Source organism: Malaclemys terrapin, chromosome 2, assembly GCF_027887155.1.
Source record: "Malaclemys terrapin pileata isolate rMalTer1 chromosome 2, rMalTer1.hap1, whole genome shotgun sequence".
NCBI classification, from domain to species: Eukaryota; Metazoa; Chordata; order Testudines; family Emydidae; genus Malaclemys; species Malaclemys terrapin.
In genome coordinates, this window is record NC_071506.1 from 85,406,961 (window position 1) to 85,423,211 (window position 16,251).

The 16,251-nt window shown below is 40.8% G+C and overlaps 1 protein-coding gene across 24 annotated transcripts in view; it reads right to left on the reverse strand.

Moving 5' to 3' along the window:
• EPB41L3 (erythrocyte membrane protein band 4.1 like 3) overlaps positions 1 to 16,251 on the reverse strand; it is a 195,793-nt gene that overhangs the window by 83,217 nt on the left and 96,325 nt on the right. For 21 of the 24 annotated variants that reach the window (XM_054017410.1, XM_054017399.1, XM_054017395.1 and 18 more), the window contains one exon: positions 3,747 to 3,952. In XM_054017410.1, coding sequence (XP_053873385.1) covers positions 3,747 to 3,941 — 195 coding nt within the window. In that variant the 5' untranslated portion in view covers positions 3,942 to 3,952. Of the gene's footprint in view, positions 1 to 3,746; positions 3,975 to 16,251 lie in introns of all 24 variants that reach the window. The other 3 variants (XM_054017390.1, XM_054017391.1, XM_054017403.1) reach the window with 2 other exon arrangements.

The window sequence follows — 16,251 nt, forward strand, 5'->3', positions numbered from 1 at the left end:
TCATGAACTGCAGTTGGTTTGGAAGATTTGTGTTACAGTTGCATTCAGCTGGTGAGAAGGGGCCCTCAAACGGGCAATTCAAATAAAAACATGTGAATATTTACATTGCCGTGGTCATTTGAACATGCAATTGCCGTGCTTATGGATCTGTCTGAACATCTGAAGTGCTTATTTCTTTAAGGCACACAAAGTACAGTGTGCACCACATGCTTCAAAATCAATTCTAATTTCCTTATTGAAAACAATGTACACACCAAGCTAGAAGTTTTTAAACAAATCCTTTTTAAAATGAGACATCAAAAATACTTTGGACAATTTTTCAAGTATATTTTTCATACTTGCTTAACTCAAAAACAGCTGAACAGATTTTCTTCAAAGAACAGAGGCTTCCTCTTCATTTGCCAGGCCACCCTGCTCTGTCTTCCCCTGAGTCCCGCCATCTCAAGGAGCCTGCTTCTGCCTCTTCTCCATGCCCAAGTTCCTTCTAAATGGCATGCAGTGAAGGGCTAGTCATCACATCATCACATGACTTTTTGGCCTTAAGTGGTGCTACTGGATTGGGTATATTGAAAGGTCCAGCTACATGGGTGTGAACCATTTATAGCACCAGAGGAGGCCAACTATAAAGTTTTTTCTGTCCCTCAGTCAAGATATTGGTGTGATTCTGCTTGAGTTAGCTCAATGTTTTGTTGATGCTGCTTTGCAGGTACCCTTTTTGGTTGAAGTTTCTGCTGCCTGCACCAGGTAGAGCTGAGCAACATACTTGAGAATGACAAAATATTTCCCTTCCTTGGAAGATTGGGCTCTCTCTCCTTCTTTGGTGCATTGGAAGAATGCTGTACTGGTAGAGCTGCGAGGGATTTGGAATTTTCATACCGTGAGAAATTCCAACATTTGTTTTTATCCCAAATTGGGACCAAAAGTTGAAGTTGCAAAAATGTTTGTGGAATGAAAATTCTGAAAAATTTTGATTCAGAAATTTAAACACAAAAAGCTTTTCAACAGTCCCAAAATCTGTTCTAGTTTGGTTTGTTGAAATTACCCAACATGTTTTGTTTTGAGTCATTTCAACATAAAACTGCATTTTCTCATTGTAGCACATTGCTTTATGGGAGCTGCAGTTCAGAAACCCGAAGCCCCCATTTTCCCCTAGGGGCCTGGTTGGATTACATCTCTCATGATGCACCCACAGTCATGTGAATCCCATTACGCATCACACATACCTTGGTCAGAGGGCAATTTTCATTGCATTATGGGAGAGAAAAGGCCTGAACTACAACTCCCATAAAGCAATGCACTGATAAGAAAATGCAATTTAATGATTTACTGAACTGATTCTAAATTAAAAATGTCAGGGCAGTTCAACAAATGAAGTATTCCAATTTGGGTTGAACCAAATTTCCTGATGAAAAAAGATCAAAAATATATTAGCAAAATCAAGATATTCCCCAGAAAATGTTGATTTTTGTGGAAACTACATTGTCCATTGAAAAATCATTTTGACGGAAAATTCCCCAACCAGATCTATTTATTGGTAAGTTTCAAGGTGCCTGGATTTATGGATGTATGTGATGGAAACCTGGATTAACTATAGAGGCCATCAGAGTGGGAGAATTGTCATAGCTGGGTTGGTGGAGTCCCTAAAGTGACAGATTTGGGCCAGTATTCACAAACTGGACAAGAAATGGATAATTAAACGGACCTCATCTGGTGGTAAGAACATTGTGAGGATAGGAAGGGAGTCAGGGCTTGGTACAAGTCAGAGGACTCCACAGGGCCATTTGGGATGTGCAGTTTGAGGATGTCATCTTTTTAGCTTGAGTTGGGCAAAAATGGCAAAAAAATTAAAGACCCACAGGTTGAGATTTACGAAGTGGTCTAGAGGATTAGGCAATTATCTTCCCTCAAAAATAATGGAGGGTAAGTGTCAAAAACCAGAATGGTAGATCACTGGGATTTGGGGTTTAATACAGATTTAAAAACAGTATGGCCATCTCAGCTTTAAGCAAATACAAACAACAGCTTACTTGGCTTTCCACTTCACAGTTCATTAACTATAAAGGGCTTAACAATTTGTTTTATGTAAATCAGATCAGGGTACCTGAAAGGTGTGTTACTCTTGTATATTATTGCAGCTCCTTTAGCACAGTTATCTGAGTATGCTGACCACATCCATATTATCACTGTTATTACTATGATATAAAAAAAGCTTAACATTTTTTAATGAATTTCAGCAGAGACTGGTTATTTCTTGTTATGTCTGAGAAAAAGCCAGAATAATTTCTTCTGGCCCACCCCTACTTTTTTACAACTAACTCATAATTCAGGTTCAACCCCAGTAAATAAGGAACACAAATTTTATTGCAACTGATTGCACCTGGGTATTTTTAGAAACACTACATAATGGAAATCTTTCCTGCAGAAAGCTGCATTTGGAGAAGAGTGCCAGTTCACGTTTCAGTGCTCTAAAAAAAAATAAGAAAGCTGTGTGTGTGTGTGTGTGTGTGTGTGTGTGTGTATATATACACACACACACACACACACACACACACACACATTATATATATATACACATATACACACACACACACACACACACCCCTCAGCCTTTGTCAAGGCCGAGGTGTATATATATATAACTTGACACACTAGGCCTATGACTTTTCCATCCATGAATAGATGTTGCTCTGATGCAACACGCTTTCAACCCCTCTGAAACTGGAATCCCTTTTGATAGGGACACTTCAGAGTCACAGAAGCTAGCAACGGTGGTCTTTGATGCTGTCCAGCCTCTGCATCAGGCATGAAATACAAGTAAATCTGTTGAATATCTGCATGTCTTAGACTTAGGTAGCTGCTCAGTGTTTAGAGCCCAGCATGTGGACTTTCTTCTCCACTACATCACCTTGGGGTATGGCAGAAAGATGGGAGGATTAAATTATTGTATCGGATGGAAAGTGTGTTCATTTTTGGAGTAGATTCTAGAGGGAGATGCTCAGCATCAATGTAAAAAATATACAGTACTTTTCTTCCTAAAAAAAAAAAAAAAAAAAAAAAAATAAACAAAACAGCTTTTCTTGTGTATGTAACGACAGTAAGGAAAACCATTGTAATTGGGCAATGAAATATATCCTGTCCCAGGGATTCTCTCACAGAACTGGTAATAACAACAGTACAATCTTCCTCACTCTGACTATCTCTCTCACTTCTGAGACAGAGGAATGAGAAGACAATAAAGCCCATTGCCTAACCAGTTTTTGCCCTCTTTGCTGACCCCCAGTTTGAGAACCCCTGTTTTAGAACTATAGTGGTTTAAAAAAACCTCTGAGATTTTACATGGGTCACACATAAAACAAGCATCAGTTTTCAGCAGGTGTCAGCATGAAAATAAACCCTATAAACTCTCCGTTTCTTAAAAAAAATATATATTAGTGTGATCTGAGGCAGTGAAAGACTGAAGGGTTTCCTCCTCCCTTCAAGGATAACATTGGACTCTGAAATTAAGTGCAGCAGGTAGGAGATCTGACATTAATTCCAAAAGATATTGCTTGACTGTGAACTAAAATATTTTTAATCCCTCAGGACCAGTCAATCAATATAGCAAAAACGGTCATCAAACTAATTGAACTTTTTAATTCAGAAAAAAAAAATTGTTTTGACTAAACCACAGGTTACCTCCTAGTTGTTAGTTAATAAGATAGCATTTAATCACCCACGTTCAGCAAACCTAGAAATGGTTCACTTGCCTGCTCTTTCTTCACAGGCGTACTGTGTGCTGCCACAGCAGAGAACTGGTCTAGCGCGTTCTGATGCTCCTCACTGAGCTGCTGCTGCTGCTGGGCTTGAGGTTGTGCCCCAGGTGTCCCTTGCTGGGCAGGGGCTTCTTGCTGGTCTTGATCTTGATCCTTGGATTCAGAGTCTGATCCCGATTCTGTCGTCATGGTTGATTATGCTGTAAAACAAGATGGCCAGACCTACTCAATGTTATTCTTGCAGCTGCTGCTACTGCTATTTTCTCTTTTTCAATTACATTTGAAAATGGAGAAAGACAATCACAATTTTTTTGTCTCATTGTTTCTGGCCCTGAAAATCTAATAGTGTACAGTGGATCATATTCATTTGTGGCCCACTCTGTTTGGTTTCTTGGAAAAGCATCTCTTGATGCAGAGGACTAGGACTAATTACATTTATGAATTTTAAGGAGGTTTATGCATCCATACTTTCACTCTTTATTGTCATTTAATGACCATATTGTAGCAAAAGTACATTAATATAATAAAGAATAATAATAATCAGATATAATAAATTAATAGTGTTTGAAAGCCAATGAGTAAAATTTTCTAGAGCATGTAAATGACAGAGGAGCCTAAGTCCTATTGATTTTTCTAAGCATTTAAGAGCTCCTTAGTCTCAGTCAAAGTCAATGGGATACTGGCTCCTTAGTTCCCAAGTCACTTTTGAAAAAGGGACTTACGCCTTTTGCAAATTTTACCCAGTATCTTTAGTGTTCATATTTAACTGTTATAGAGAGATATTGCATGAAAATTAGCCACTTTGTTGCTATGAGACATGGTTAGCTTTTAATGAAGGTGTTACTATGAGCCAAATTCTGCTCAGTGACCTGAACTAAAGGGTAGAGGGTTATACTTACACAGGTTCAGTGGATGCACATAAAAATTCATTTTGGTTCTAGAGCTATTATTGATTCTAGCACTATTTCACATTTTAAGTCAAAGGAATCTCTCTGAAACCCACACTCTCTCTAAAATCAGTATGAACTTTTTAAGTACGCTCCCCACAGTCCCACTGCCTTCAATGAGGCTTTACTTGAATGAGTAAGCAGAATTTGGCCCTATATTTTATTCAGCCCCACACGGATATGATTCAATTATACTTTCATCATTCCCCTCAATACGCCTGAATATTAAAAACAAACAAACAAACCCAAAAACGTTATTACTTTATCCCAAGACCTCTAAACTTTGTGGGTTTTTTAAAATGGAAACGACAAGAGGCCTCAGTATGAAAAGGTGTGTGTTTGAGCTTATTTTCATTCAGTAATAAATCAACATGAAAATATTAGCAAGAAAATATTTCACATTAAAAGAACATTGTCAGCACAGGGCCTCATACCATAGAGGAACAAAACCCAGTTAAACACTGTTGCAACCATTCTACATCAAACAAGGATTTGAAAGAACAGATTCTACATTAGCACAAGTGTCACAATGAATAAATCTAACATTATCTTCAATATTTGAACCTTGTTAGCCATCACTGTCTTATAGATCTACATCTTGATTTTAAGCTATTTAAAAAAAAATATCAGGCTCTTGCAATCTATTTCTGTTCATCAAGTCATAATTTCTTTAACCTGGTAACCATAGTTACTTTCCAATTACAAGCAATTCCACAGAACATAAAGCTGCTTATTAATTTGGTATGAGTCCACTATCAATTCCTAGATTAAACGAATGATGCTTGCTAGTACAATAAGTTTGGTTATCTCTGTTTGTTTTTTCCATTTTAACAGCTTTATTTTTTTTCCAGACCATTTACTAGGGTTCCATTGTTTTAAATGAAAATGTTCAGTAAGGTATTTGAAAATATAATTTGATAAGTCATTTGTCTATTGGTTGACATCTTCTATACACTGAAGACCAAATTTTCAAAGGGGCTCTGTTTGTTCATGCATAGCTCTGTGTGTGCAATTTTTGTGCATTCTCTCTTATGCACATAAATGGTGAATAAATCAGTAATACTCAATGTGTTCAACTTTTGTGTAGGGTGTGTATGTAAATTCTTACACTGTATGCAACAAGTGATATGAGGCAAAAATTGTGAGAGCAAACTGACACCACACTTAGATTAAATATTTGAGGACAGATTTCCAATTACCTTATCATGTATTTATTTAGAAGGACACATATAGTTCTGTATACACTTCTTTCGCACAGGTATATAAAAATGTGTCCTTTAACAGTCTTATCATTTTAACAATATATAAATAAACTCAGAGAGGAGCAGGAGAGAGAGGAAAAAGAATGGTTGGAGGTCATTTTAAAAGGGCTGATCATGGCTCAGAGTTCAATTCATTACACTATTCATTTTTGTTTACTTTAAAAATAAATTGTAAAATAAGATTAATCTCTTGTTGTTTTGCATTGCCCATCTGTCACATCAGCGTGTAATGACCTGTCCTTCATCTGATGCTACTACTGCCACTATTATAAACCACTGTGGTTTGCAGTGTTGTTGTAGTCGTGTTGACTCCACGATATTAGAGAGACAAGGCAGGTGAAGTAATATCTTTTATTGGACCAACTTTGGTCAGTAAGAGGCAAGTTTTCCAGCTTACACAGAATTCTTCTTCAGGTCAAAACTTGGAAGAAGAACTCAGTGTAAGCTGGAAAGCTTGCCTCTTTCACCAACAGAAGTTGGTCCAATAAAATATATTACTTCACCACCTTTTCTCACTATTATAACCCACATTTTTAAATATACGGACTCTGAACAGAAAAAATCCTAAAATTTCCTCCCTCTAATTCTACACCTTCTTTTGTACAATTGAGAACATAGATATTATCTCACTACTCAAATATTCATTCAATAGCTTCAGTAACAAACTACTACGTTTGGATTTTCTAGTTTACAAATATTAATGGATTAGCAACTAACCAAATTAAGTTACAACTACAAAAAACAATGAAAAATTAACTCTCAATAGCATAAAATTATCAAGAGCATTATTTATAAAGAGCATAAATTATATATAATTCACTAAGATTTTTGCTCAAGGGGCCTAATTTTCATATTAGTTACACCAGTAAGTCAGAAGCAACTCCTGAAGTTAATGGAATTACTCCTGTTTAAAATGGAATCAACCCACTGTTTTGTCAGCTGGTAGAAATCAGTGTAGCTCCAAAAAATTCACAGCCCATGACCTGTCCATGACTTTTACTATATACTCCTGTCGCGGGTGCTCGGGGGGAAAAGGGAACGCAGCCTAGGGGGGTGCTGTGAGTGCTTGGGTTGGGAGGGCTGGGGCACACTCCCTACCTGACTCCTGGGAAGCAGGGACCTCCAGCTCCTAGCACCACATGCTGCCTCCACTCCACCCCAAGCCCTGGTTCTGCAGTTCCCATTGGCTGGGAACTGCGGCTAATGGGAGCTGCAGGGGTCGTGCCTGCAAGTGGAGGCAGCACGTAGAGCTAGGAGCTGAAGGAAGGGAGTTCCTGTCGCCCTTCTGGGGAGCCCCCCCACACCCCAACACCCAGCCCTGAGCCCCCCCACACCCAAATTCCTGCTGCTGGGGGGCGGGCCCAAAACTGCCCCAGCAGCAGCTGGTGTGGCTGGCCCAGCGGGCTGCCCAAGCTCCTCAGGCAGCTCCTGGGCCATCCGCACGGGCCACTGCAGAAGTCACGGAGGTCACTGAAAGTCACGGATTCCGAGACTTCTGTGACCTTCGTGACAAACATGGAAACTTTTTTTCTTTAAGTGCACACTGCCACATGACCCAGCCAGCGCAGACAAACCCTGGCTGTAGTCAAAGGGAATGCAGAAACTTCCGTGATGAGGTTTGTCAATGTGTAGAAACTTTCCAGCGGCAAGAACGCCCTGACACAGGTTGAGTCGAGGACCGCTCCGATGAACTCTATCCTCTGTACGGGCACTAACATCGACTTTTTGTCGTTTACCAGTAGGTCCAGAGAGCGGCACATGGCTTGAAGCACCACTACATAACATAACATAAGAACGACCAAAGGTCCATTTAGCCCAGTATCCGGTCTACCAACAGTGGCCAATGCCAGGTGCCCCAGAGGGAGTGAACCTAACAGGTAATGATCAAGTGATCTCTCTCCTGCCATCCATCTCCACCCTCTGACAACCATTCCTTACCCATCCTGGCTAATAGCCATTAATGGACTTAACCTCCATGAATTTATCCAGTTCTCTTATAAACCCTGTAAACCCTTCACAACCTCCTCAGGCAAGGAGTTCCACAAGTTGACTGTGCGCTGTGTGAAGAACTTCTTCCTTTTATTTGTTTTAAACCTGCTGCCCATTAATTTCATTTGGTGGCCCCTAGTTCTTGTATTATGGGAATAAGTAAATAACTTTTCCTTATCCACTTTCTCCACATCACTCATGATTTTATATACCTCTATCATATCCCACCTTAGTCTCCCCTTTTCCATGCTGAAAAGTCCTAGCCTCTTTAATCTCTCCTCATATGGGACCGCCCTTCTCTGAACCTTTTCTAGTGCCAGTATATCTTTTTTGAGATGAGGAGACCACATCTGTACGCAGTATTCAAGATGTGGGTGTACCATCGATTTATATAAGGGCAATAATATATTCGCCATCTTATTCTCTATCCCCTTTTTAATGATTCCTAACATCCTGTTTGCTTTTTTGACTGCCTTTGGACTTTAAACCTGGAGCTGCCCTTGATGAGCCAGCTGTCAAGCTACGGGTAGATCTGGATATCCCAGCGCCTGAGGTAAGCCGCTACCATCAACGTGCACTTGGTAAACACTCTCGGTGCTGTCACCAGGCCGAACATGATGACTGCAAACTGGTAGTGGTGGGGCCCCACTGTAAACCGGAGGAAGCATCTGTGTCCTTGAAAGATCACTATATGGAAGTATGAGTCCTTCAAGTTGAGGGTGGCATACCAGTGTCCCGGATCCAGGGAGGGGATAACAGAAGCCAGGGAAACCATGCGGAACTTTAGCTTCTTTGTTGAGGTCTTACAGGTCCAGGATGGGCCATAGACTGCCCTTGGCCTTTAGGATTAAAACGTACCGGGAATAGAACCCCTTGTTCCAGTACTCGAGAGGAACTTCTTCCACCACACCCAGCTGTAGCAACATTTTTACTTACTGCATGAGGAGACTCTTGTGAGAGGAGTCCCTGAAGAGGGACAGGGAAGGTGGTTGGGAAGGGGGGTATAAAGGAACTGGAGGCTACAACCCTGCTCCACTGTGCTGAGGACCCAATGGTCCGAGGTTATAGCGGTCCAAGCAGAGAGGAAAAGGGAAAGGTGGTTGGAGAACACTGGGACAGATGGAGCCGGGGAACAGTCTGGTAGGTCACAGTCGGGCGCCCCCTCAAACGACCATTTGGCCCCTTGCTTGATACGGGTCGAGCCCGACTGGGCAGAGGGTGGAGCCCAGAGGCCCTGAGGCTGCTGCGGTTTGAACCGCTTATGCGCCGGGGCTGGGACATAGAGACCCAGGGTTTTCAGGTTGGTGCGGGAGTCCTTGAAGCCATGCAACTTGCTGTCCATTTGATCCGCAAATAGGGCTTGGCCATTGAAGGGCAAGTCCTGCATTGACTGTTTGAGAAGTACTACTAAGGGTAAGTAAGAAACTACTAACTATATTACAGGTTTTCACAGTTCGCAAGAACAGAGAACGACACAACGCTAGCCGAAGCAGCAGACATTCCAACACCATCACTGGCAGCAAGAAGGAACTGAGGGTGGGGGGAGCCAGCAGTCCCCTTATACCGTGCCATGCGGGCGCCACTCCAGAGGGCACTGGAGCCGGTCCCCTACAGATACTGCTGAGGCAAAAACTTCTGGCACCAGTGCATGTGGCGAGCAAAAACACCTAATATGGAATCGACATGAGCAAGCACTCGAAGAGTAAGTAGTATTTTTTTTTTTTTGCCTTAACTTGTGTGAATGTTGTGTTCATGTATGTGAAGGACTTAGGGCTGAATACTGGTTCTGCACACATTGAAGTGGGGAAGAGAAGGACCTCCAGGAAATGTAGATAAGAACTTATGGTGGGTGTTTAGGACTATAGCGGCTCATGCTGCACCTGTCTACCCCACCCTCATCATCATCTCCATTAAGGCCCTAGGAGGGGCAGGGTTTAAAAAATACCTTTCTTATCTCCCTTGTGATAAGTGGGTTGGAAGTACCATTGACACTTTGTGTTATGATCTTCCTGGTGCACATCAATGACTCAGTGCATGGTTTTTCCACGTAGGCTGCCTACTCTCCTGCTGCCTATTGATTCTTGTGTTTGAATTTAGGTCGCTAGCATGCTGTGCATTACAGAGTGTCTAAGATCACACCGCCGAATTCATACTTTTAAAAAGACAGTAAACGGCAGGAAGCAGTCGGAAACTACTGCATCGGCTCTGCAGGAGATTCTCTAATGAGAGGCAGTTCTCAGCAGGAGTAGACCCAGAACAGTAGCATCCTACACTGCCACAGTGCCCAGGCTCTAGGACACGGACGTAAGATAGGGCGTGGCCAGAGCACAGCATGTATTGGCTATCCCCAGCTAATAAATAATTCCCTTGAGATCATTACCAGTTGGCAAAGGTTAGAACTGCCCCCAGGCTGCTCTAACCTCTCTGGGAGAAAGGACAAACAGGGAGCCCTAACCAGCTCCTCGACACCACCCATTCTGCTGTAGCAAACAGATCTCACCCACAGCATAGAATCTGGCCCTGAGTTTTTTCCCCCACCACCTCATAAGATGTATTGCATCATTCCCCTGCCTACCCCCAAACGCTGCAATTTCATTTAGCATTCCCGTTTAAAAGAAATCTACACACCAAAGCTGGCAAACATAAGCATTCCAGAGAGTTCTGAATTTAACTTAACTGTTGAAAACGGCACAGATTATAATAAAGCTTTTACGGTTATTTCATTCAGTATAAAAATATCAAAATTCATTTGAAAGACCCGAGAAACTCCTGTTGTTTAGAATGTGGTTCCATAAAGCTGCCTAATACTGAGCAGGTTTAATCCACATCTTGTATTGTGCTCTCAATACGGTGCTGTGAGACAGTAAAATAAAAGAGTCTGTAGAAAAACAATGGGGGATTGAGCAAGAAAACAGATGTTATGGGGGGGGGGGGGAGAAGGAAGTGAAGGAACCAAGAATATAGGATACAGAAAGTGATCAGGAGACAGTTGAGGGGGAAGGGAATGGGACTAGTAGAAATTGCTGACTTCATCCACTGCTGGTTTCTATTACTACATGTATATAACAAAAATGCATACAGCTGAACTGCTATTACTGTGAATACAAACGAATGATAAATATTTCATCAAGCCATTAAGAAGAGTAGAAAGAGCCACAGAAATGGCATATTATGGTTCTCTGTAGACTAGCATTTTTGAATATTCAGGTTTACATTTCCTTGAGATTTTGACCTTTCTGAACAACTACAGAGCCAAGTATTCATTTATCCTACTTTCATCGCTATGCATCAGCCAATATCTCCAGCCTTATGACTGAAGGCTACAGTGAGCTCTCTCTAAAGACCTCAGTGGGTACAGATGAGTTTCTGGAAAAAGCTCAAGTTACTACCTCATCACTTTCTTGTGGGGAGGGGGATCATCAGTCCCAACCCATTGCCTCAAGGGTTGCTGTGAAATGCCTTGTTTACAGGGGGGCACATGCACCATTGACCACTTAAAAGCTTCATTTAATGCTTTAAAACTCAATGTGCTTCAGGCATCAGTTCTTCAGACTTCACTTTTACTTAGCTCGAGTACAGACAAGAGAATGCATTTAATAAAAAGTTGCACTATCTGCTCACACATGAAAGGGGAGGTGGATGGCTACAGTGGCCATTCACCCTTCAGGCTAACACACTGTACTGAATTAAGTGTTAAGAAGACCAACATTCTACATACCTGTTTTGTTCATATATAATTATCATACCTCAGCACTCACAAGCAAATGACAAGTCCATCATTATATACATTAGAAAATTAGAAATGCAAGAGATTTACTAGAGCAACAAGCCCATCCCATGCAAGAGCCTTTCCTCCAGCTCCCACCCATTTATTTTGCCACCTCAGAGAAATAAAAACTAACTCTATGCAATACTCTACAAAATAGAGGGGGGAAATCCCTACACCTCACATTATACAACATAATTTGAAGCAGGCATGTAGATAATTCTAATTTCCATGGCATCTTAACTATAATTCAATAAAAAAAATCAACTGCTTCTGCTTTACATTATATGGTGACAGTTAAACTATTCAAGAAATACCATGCACCATTGCTTTATACATTCATGAATCTATTGTATGAGGAGAAAGATGTAGCTTTAGGTAATTATGCCTTTACAGTAAGTGGATATTTTCCCCATTTTTACTGGTTTCGATATTTCTATATCTTCCCCTACCACCCAGTATCAAAAAAGAAAGGAGAAAAGCATTTGAAACAGAGAAGATGAAGATTTCAAAGTCAGCTGGAAAAATTCAGTATTGTCCGTGCCTACCTTTTCCATCATTTGCCATTAGTTTATACAAGTAGCTAATGCATTATTTTTGAAAATGGCTCTTAAGTTACAACTGTAAAGATGATCAGTCTCAACAAATGCACAAAAATGTTACTGCCCATTTTCATATTCAGTTTCGATGCCAGTTCATTTTTGTAAACCCGTCCAGAATGAAGATTTTTTTTAAATGTAATCAATCATTTAGACTATGAATGTCACAAGCAGACAGCTGGCAGAGCGCATGCATAACGAGGTGCTTGGGTGACTACTTTTCCCATGTGTCTTTAGTTATCATACCAGATCAGCGTACAGTTTCCATCCATATAGGAACTATTCAAATATTTCCAATTTTAACAGCAATTTTCAAGAACAGTACATGACATTTTTTGAATGCTGGATTAAAGTAATTGGGCTAAATTCACCAGTGAGGAAACTCCACTGATCTCGGTGAAGTCATGCACATAAAAAGGATATTCAAATGTTAGTCAGGCTAGACAAAGCGAGTTTCAGCAATAGCCCTAGACTGTGTATTGCAATTAATATTGTCTCATTTCCTCATTCCCCTTAATAGTCAATGTTTAGGGTGTTAAAAAGAAAACAGCTTCAGGCCTACTGGGTAGCATGAGTCTCCCACTGACTTTACTGATGTGAGGATTTCATTCATGGTCCCTTCCCTGAAGTGCTTACAATATAAGCAGGCAATATACAGACTCGGGATGGAGCAAAGGGGTGCAACATATGAGCAAAATGAAAAGGTGTGGCTAGGTACAATTCTAGTGCCAATTTTAAGTCTATATTCCTGTTGTTTCCTATTCTCCCTCCCGCCCCCAACAGGCACAGCTCAGGTTTCCCAACTTTGTTCTTTCTCCCCCTACAGACCCTCATATGCTGCCATTACCCACAGGCACGTAAGGACTGAGACAGTAGGAGCATTAATCAATCAGAAGAAACTCTCTAAGGCCTTGATCCTCCCAGGTGACCTGCATGGGTGGACCCCTGCACCCATGGAGTCCCACTAAAATAAATGGAGCTTTATGTGAGTTCCGGGGTCTGCCAACAGAGATCAACTAGGAGGATGAAGGCCTAAAATTTTCCAACTTAATTTTACTAGAGTTTTCTGAATGTTCTATTTCAGCCGCCTGAGAAATTAGGTGGGTTTGCCATGGCAGGACAATGTTATTAGGTTTCACCCGGAGTTAAGCAGGCAAAAACGTCCCTGCCCCTTAAAATGGATTATTCACTTGATGGTTTTTAAATCTTAAATGAACCAAACAATATAGTAGAATCTCTATGGATAGTAATTCCATGCTTTAATAATAAGAATATAGTAGTAGAGATATATTACCGATCACCTGACCAGGACGGTGACAGTGATGGTGAAATGCTCGGGGAGGTTAGAGAGGTTATTCAAATTAAAAACTCAGTAATAATGGGGGATTTCAACTATCCCCATATTGACTGGGTACATGTCACCTCCGGATGGAATGCAAACAAAGTTTCTTGACACACACCTTAAATAACTGCTTCTTGGAGCAGCTAGTCCTGGAACCCACAAGGGGAGAGGCAATTCTTGATTTAGTCCTAAGTGGAGCACAGTATCTGGCTCAAGAGGTAAATATAGTTGGACTGCTTGGCAATAGTGACCATAATATAATTAAATTTAACATCCCTCTGCAGGAGAAACCACCACAGCAGCCCAACACTATAGCATTTAATTTCAGAAAGGGGAACTACACCAAAATGAGGTTAGTTAAACAGAAATAAAAGGTACAGCGCCAAAAGTGGAATCCCTACAAGCTGCATGGAAACTTTTTAAAGACAACATACAAGATGTTCACTTAAATGTATACCCCAAATTAAAAAACAATAAGAGAAACAAAAAAATGCCACTGTGGCTAAACAACAAAGTAAATGAAGCAGTGAGAGGCAAAAAGTCATCCTTTAAAAAGTGGAAGTCAAATCCTAGTGAGGTAAATAGAAAGGAGCATAAACCCTGGCAAATGAAATGTAAAAATATAATTAGGAAGGCCAAAAAAGAATTTGAAGAACAACTAGCCAAAAGGACTCAAAAAGTAATAGCAAAAAAAATTTTAAGTACATCAGAAGCAGGTAGCCTGCTAAACAACCAGTGGGGCCACTGGACAATCAAGATGCTAAAGGAGCACTCAAGGATGATAAGGCCATTGCAGAGATACTAAATGAATTCTTTGCATCTGTCTTCACAGCTGAGGATGTGAGGGAGATTCCCAAACCTGAGCCATTCTTTTTAGGTGACAAATCTGAGGAAACATCCCAGATTGAGATGTCCTCATAGGAGGCTTTGGAACAAATTGATAAGCTAAACAGTAATGTCACCAGGATCAGATGGTATTCACCCGAGAGTTCTGAAGAAACTCAAATGTGAAATTGCAGAACTACTGACTGTAGTCTGTAACCTATCATTTAAATCAGCTTCTGTACCAAATGACTGGAGGATAGCTAATGTGACACCAATTTTTAAAAAGGGCTCCAGAGGTGATCCCGGCAATTACAGGCTGGTAATCCTGACTTCAGTACCGGGCAAACTGGTTGAAACTATAGTAAAGAACAAAATTGTCAGACATATAGATGAACATAATTTGTTGGGGAAGAACCAACATGGTTTTTGTAAAGGGAAATCATGCCTCACCAATCTACTAGACTTCTATGAGGGGGTCCACAAGCATGTGGACAAAGGGGATCCAGTGGATATAGTGTACTTAGATTTTTCAGAAAGCTTTTGACAAGGTCCCTCACCAAAGGCTCTTAAGTAAAGTAAGCTGTCATGGGATAAGAGGGAAGGCCCTCTCATGAACTGGTAACTGGTTGAAAGATAGGAAACAAAGGGTAGAAATAAATGGTCAGTTTTCAGAATGGAGAGAGGTAAATAGTGGTGTCCCCCAGGGGTCTGTACTGGGACCAGTCCTACTCAACATATTCATAAATAATCTGGAAAAATGGGTAAACAGTGAAGTGGCAAAATTTCCCGATGATACAAAATTGCTCAAGACAGTTAAGTCCCAGGCCGACTGCAAAGAGCTACAAAAAGATCTCTCAAAACTGGGTGACTGGGCAACAAAATGACAGATGAAATTCAATGTTGATAAATGCAAAGTAATGCACATTGGAAAACATAATCCCAACTATACATATAAAATGATGGAGTCTAAATTGGCTGTTACCACTCAAGAAAGAGATCTTGGAGTCATTGTGGATAGTTCTTTGAAAACATCCACTTAATGTGCAGCGGCAGTCAAAAAAGAGAACAGAATGTAAGGAATCAATAAGAAAATGACAGATAATAAGATAGAAAATATATTGCCTCTATATAAATCCATGGTATGCCCACATCTTGAATCCTGCATGCATATGTGGTTGCCCCATCTCAAAAAAGATGTATTGGAATTGGAAAAGGTTTAGAAAAGGGCAACAAAAATGATTAGGAGTATGGAACGGCTGTCCTATGAAGAGAGATTAGTAAGACTGACTTTTCAGCTTGGAAAAGAGACGACTAAGTGGGGATATGATAGAGGTTTATAAAATCATGACTGGTGTGGAGAAAGTAAATAAGGAAATGTTATTTACTCTCTCTCATAATACAAGAACGAGGGGTCACCAAATGAAATTAATAGGCAGCAGGTTTAAAAACAAACAAAAGGAAGTATTTTTTCACACAACGCACGGTCAACCTGTGGAATTCCTTGCCAGATGTTGTGAAGGCCATGACGATAACAGGCTTCTAAAAAGATCTATATAAGTTCATGTAGGATAGGTCTATCAATAGCTATTAGCCAGGATGGACAGGAATGGTGTCCCTAGCCTCTGTTTGCCAGAAGCTAGGAATGGGTGACAGGAGATGGATCACTTGATTACCTGTTCTGTTCATTCCCTCTGGGGCACCTGGCATTGGCCACTGTCGGAAGACAAGATACTGGGCTAGATGGACCTTTGGTCTGACCCAGTATGGCC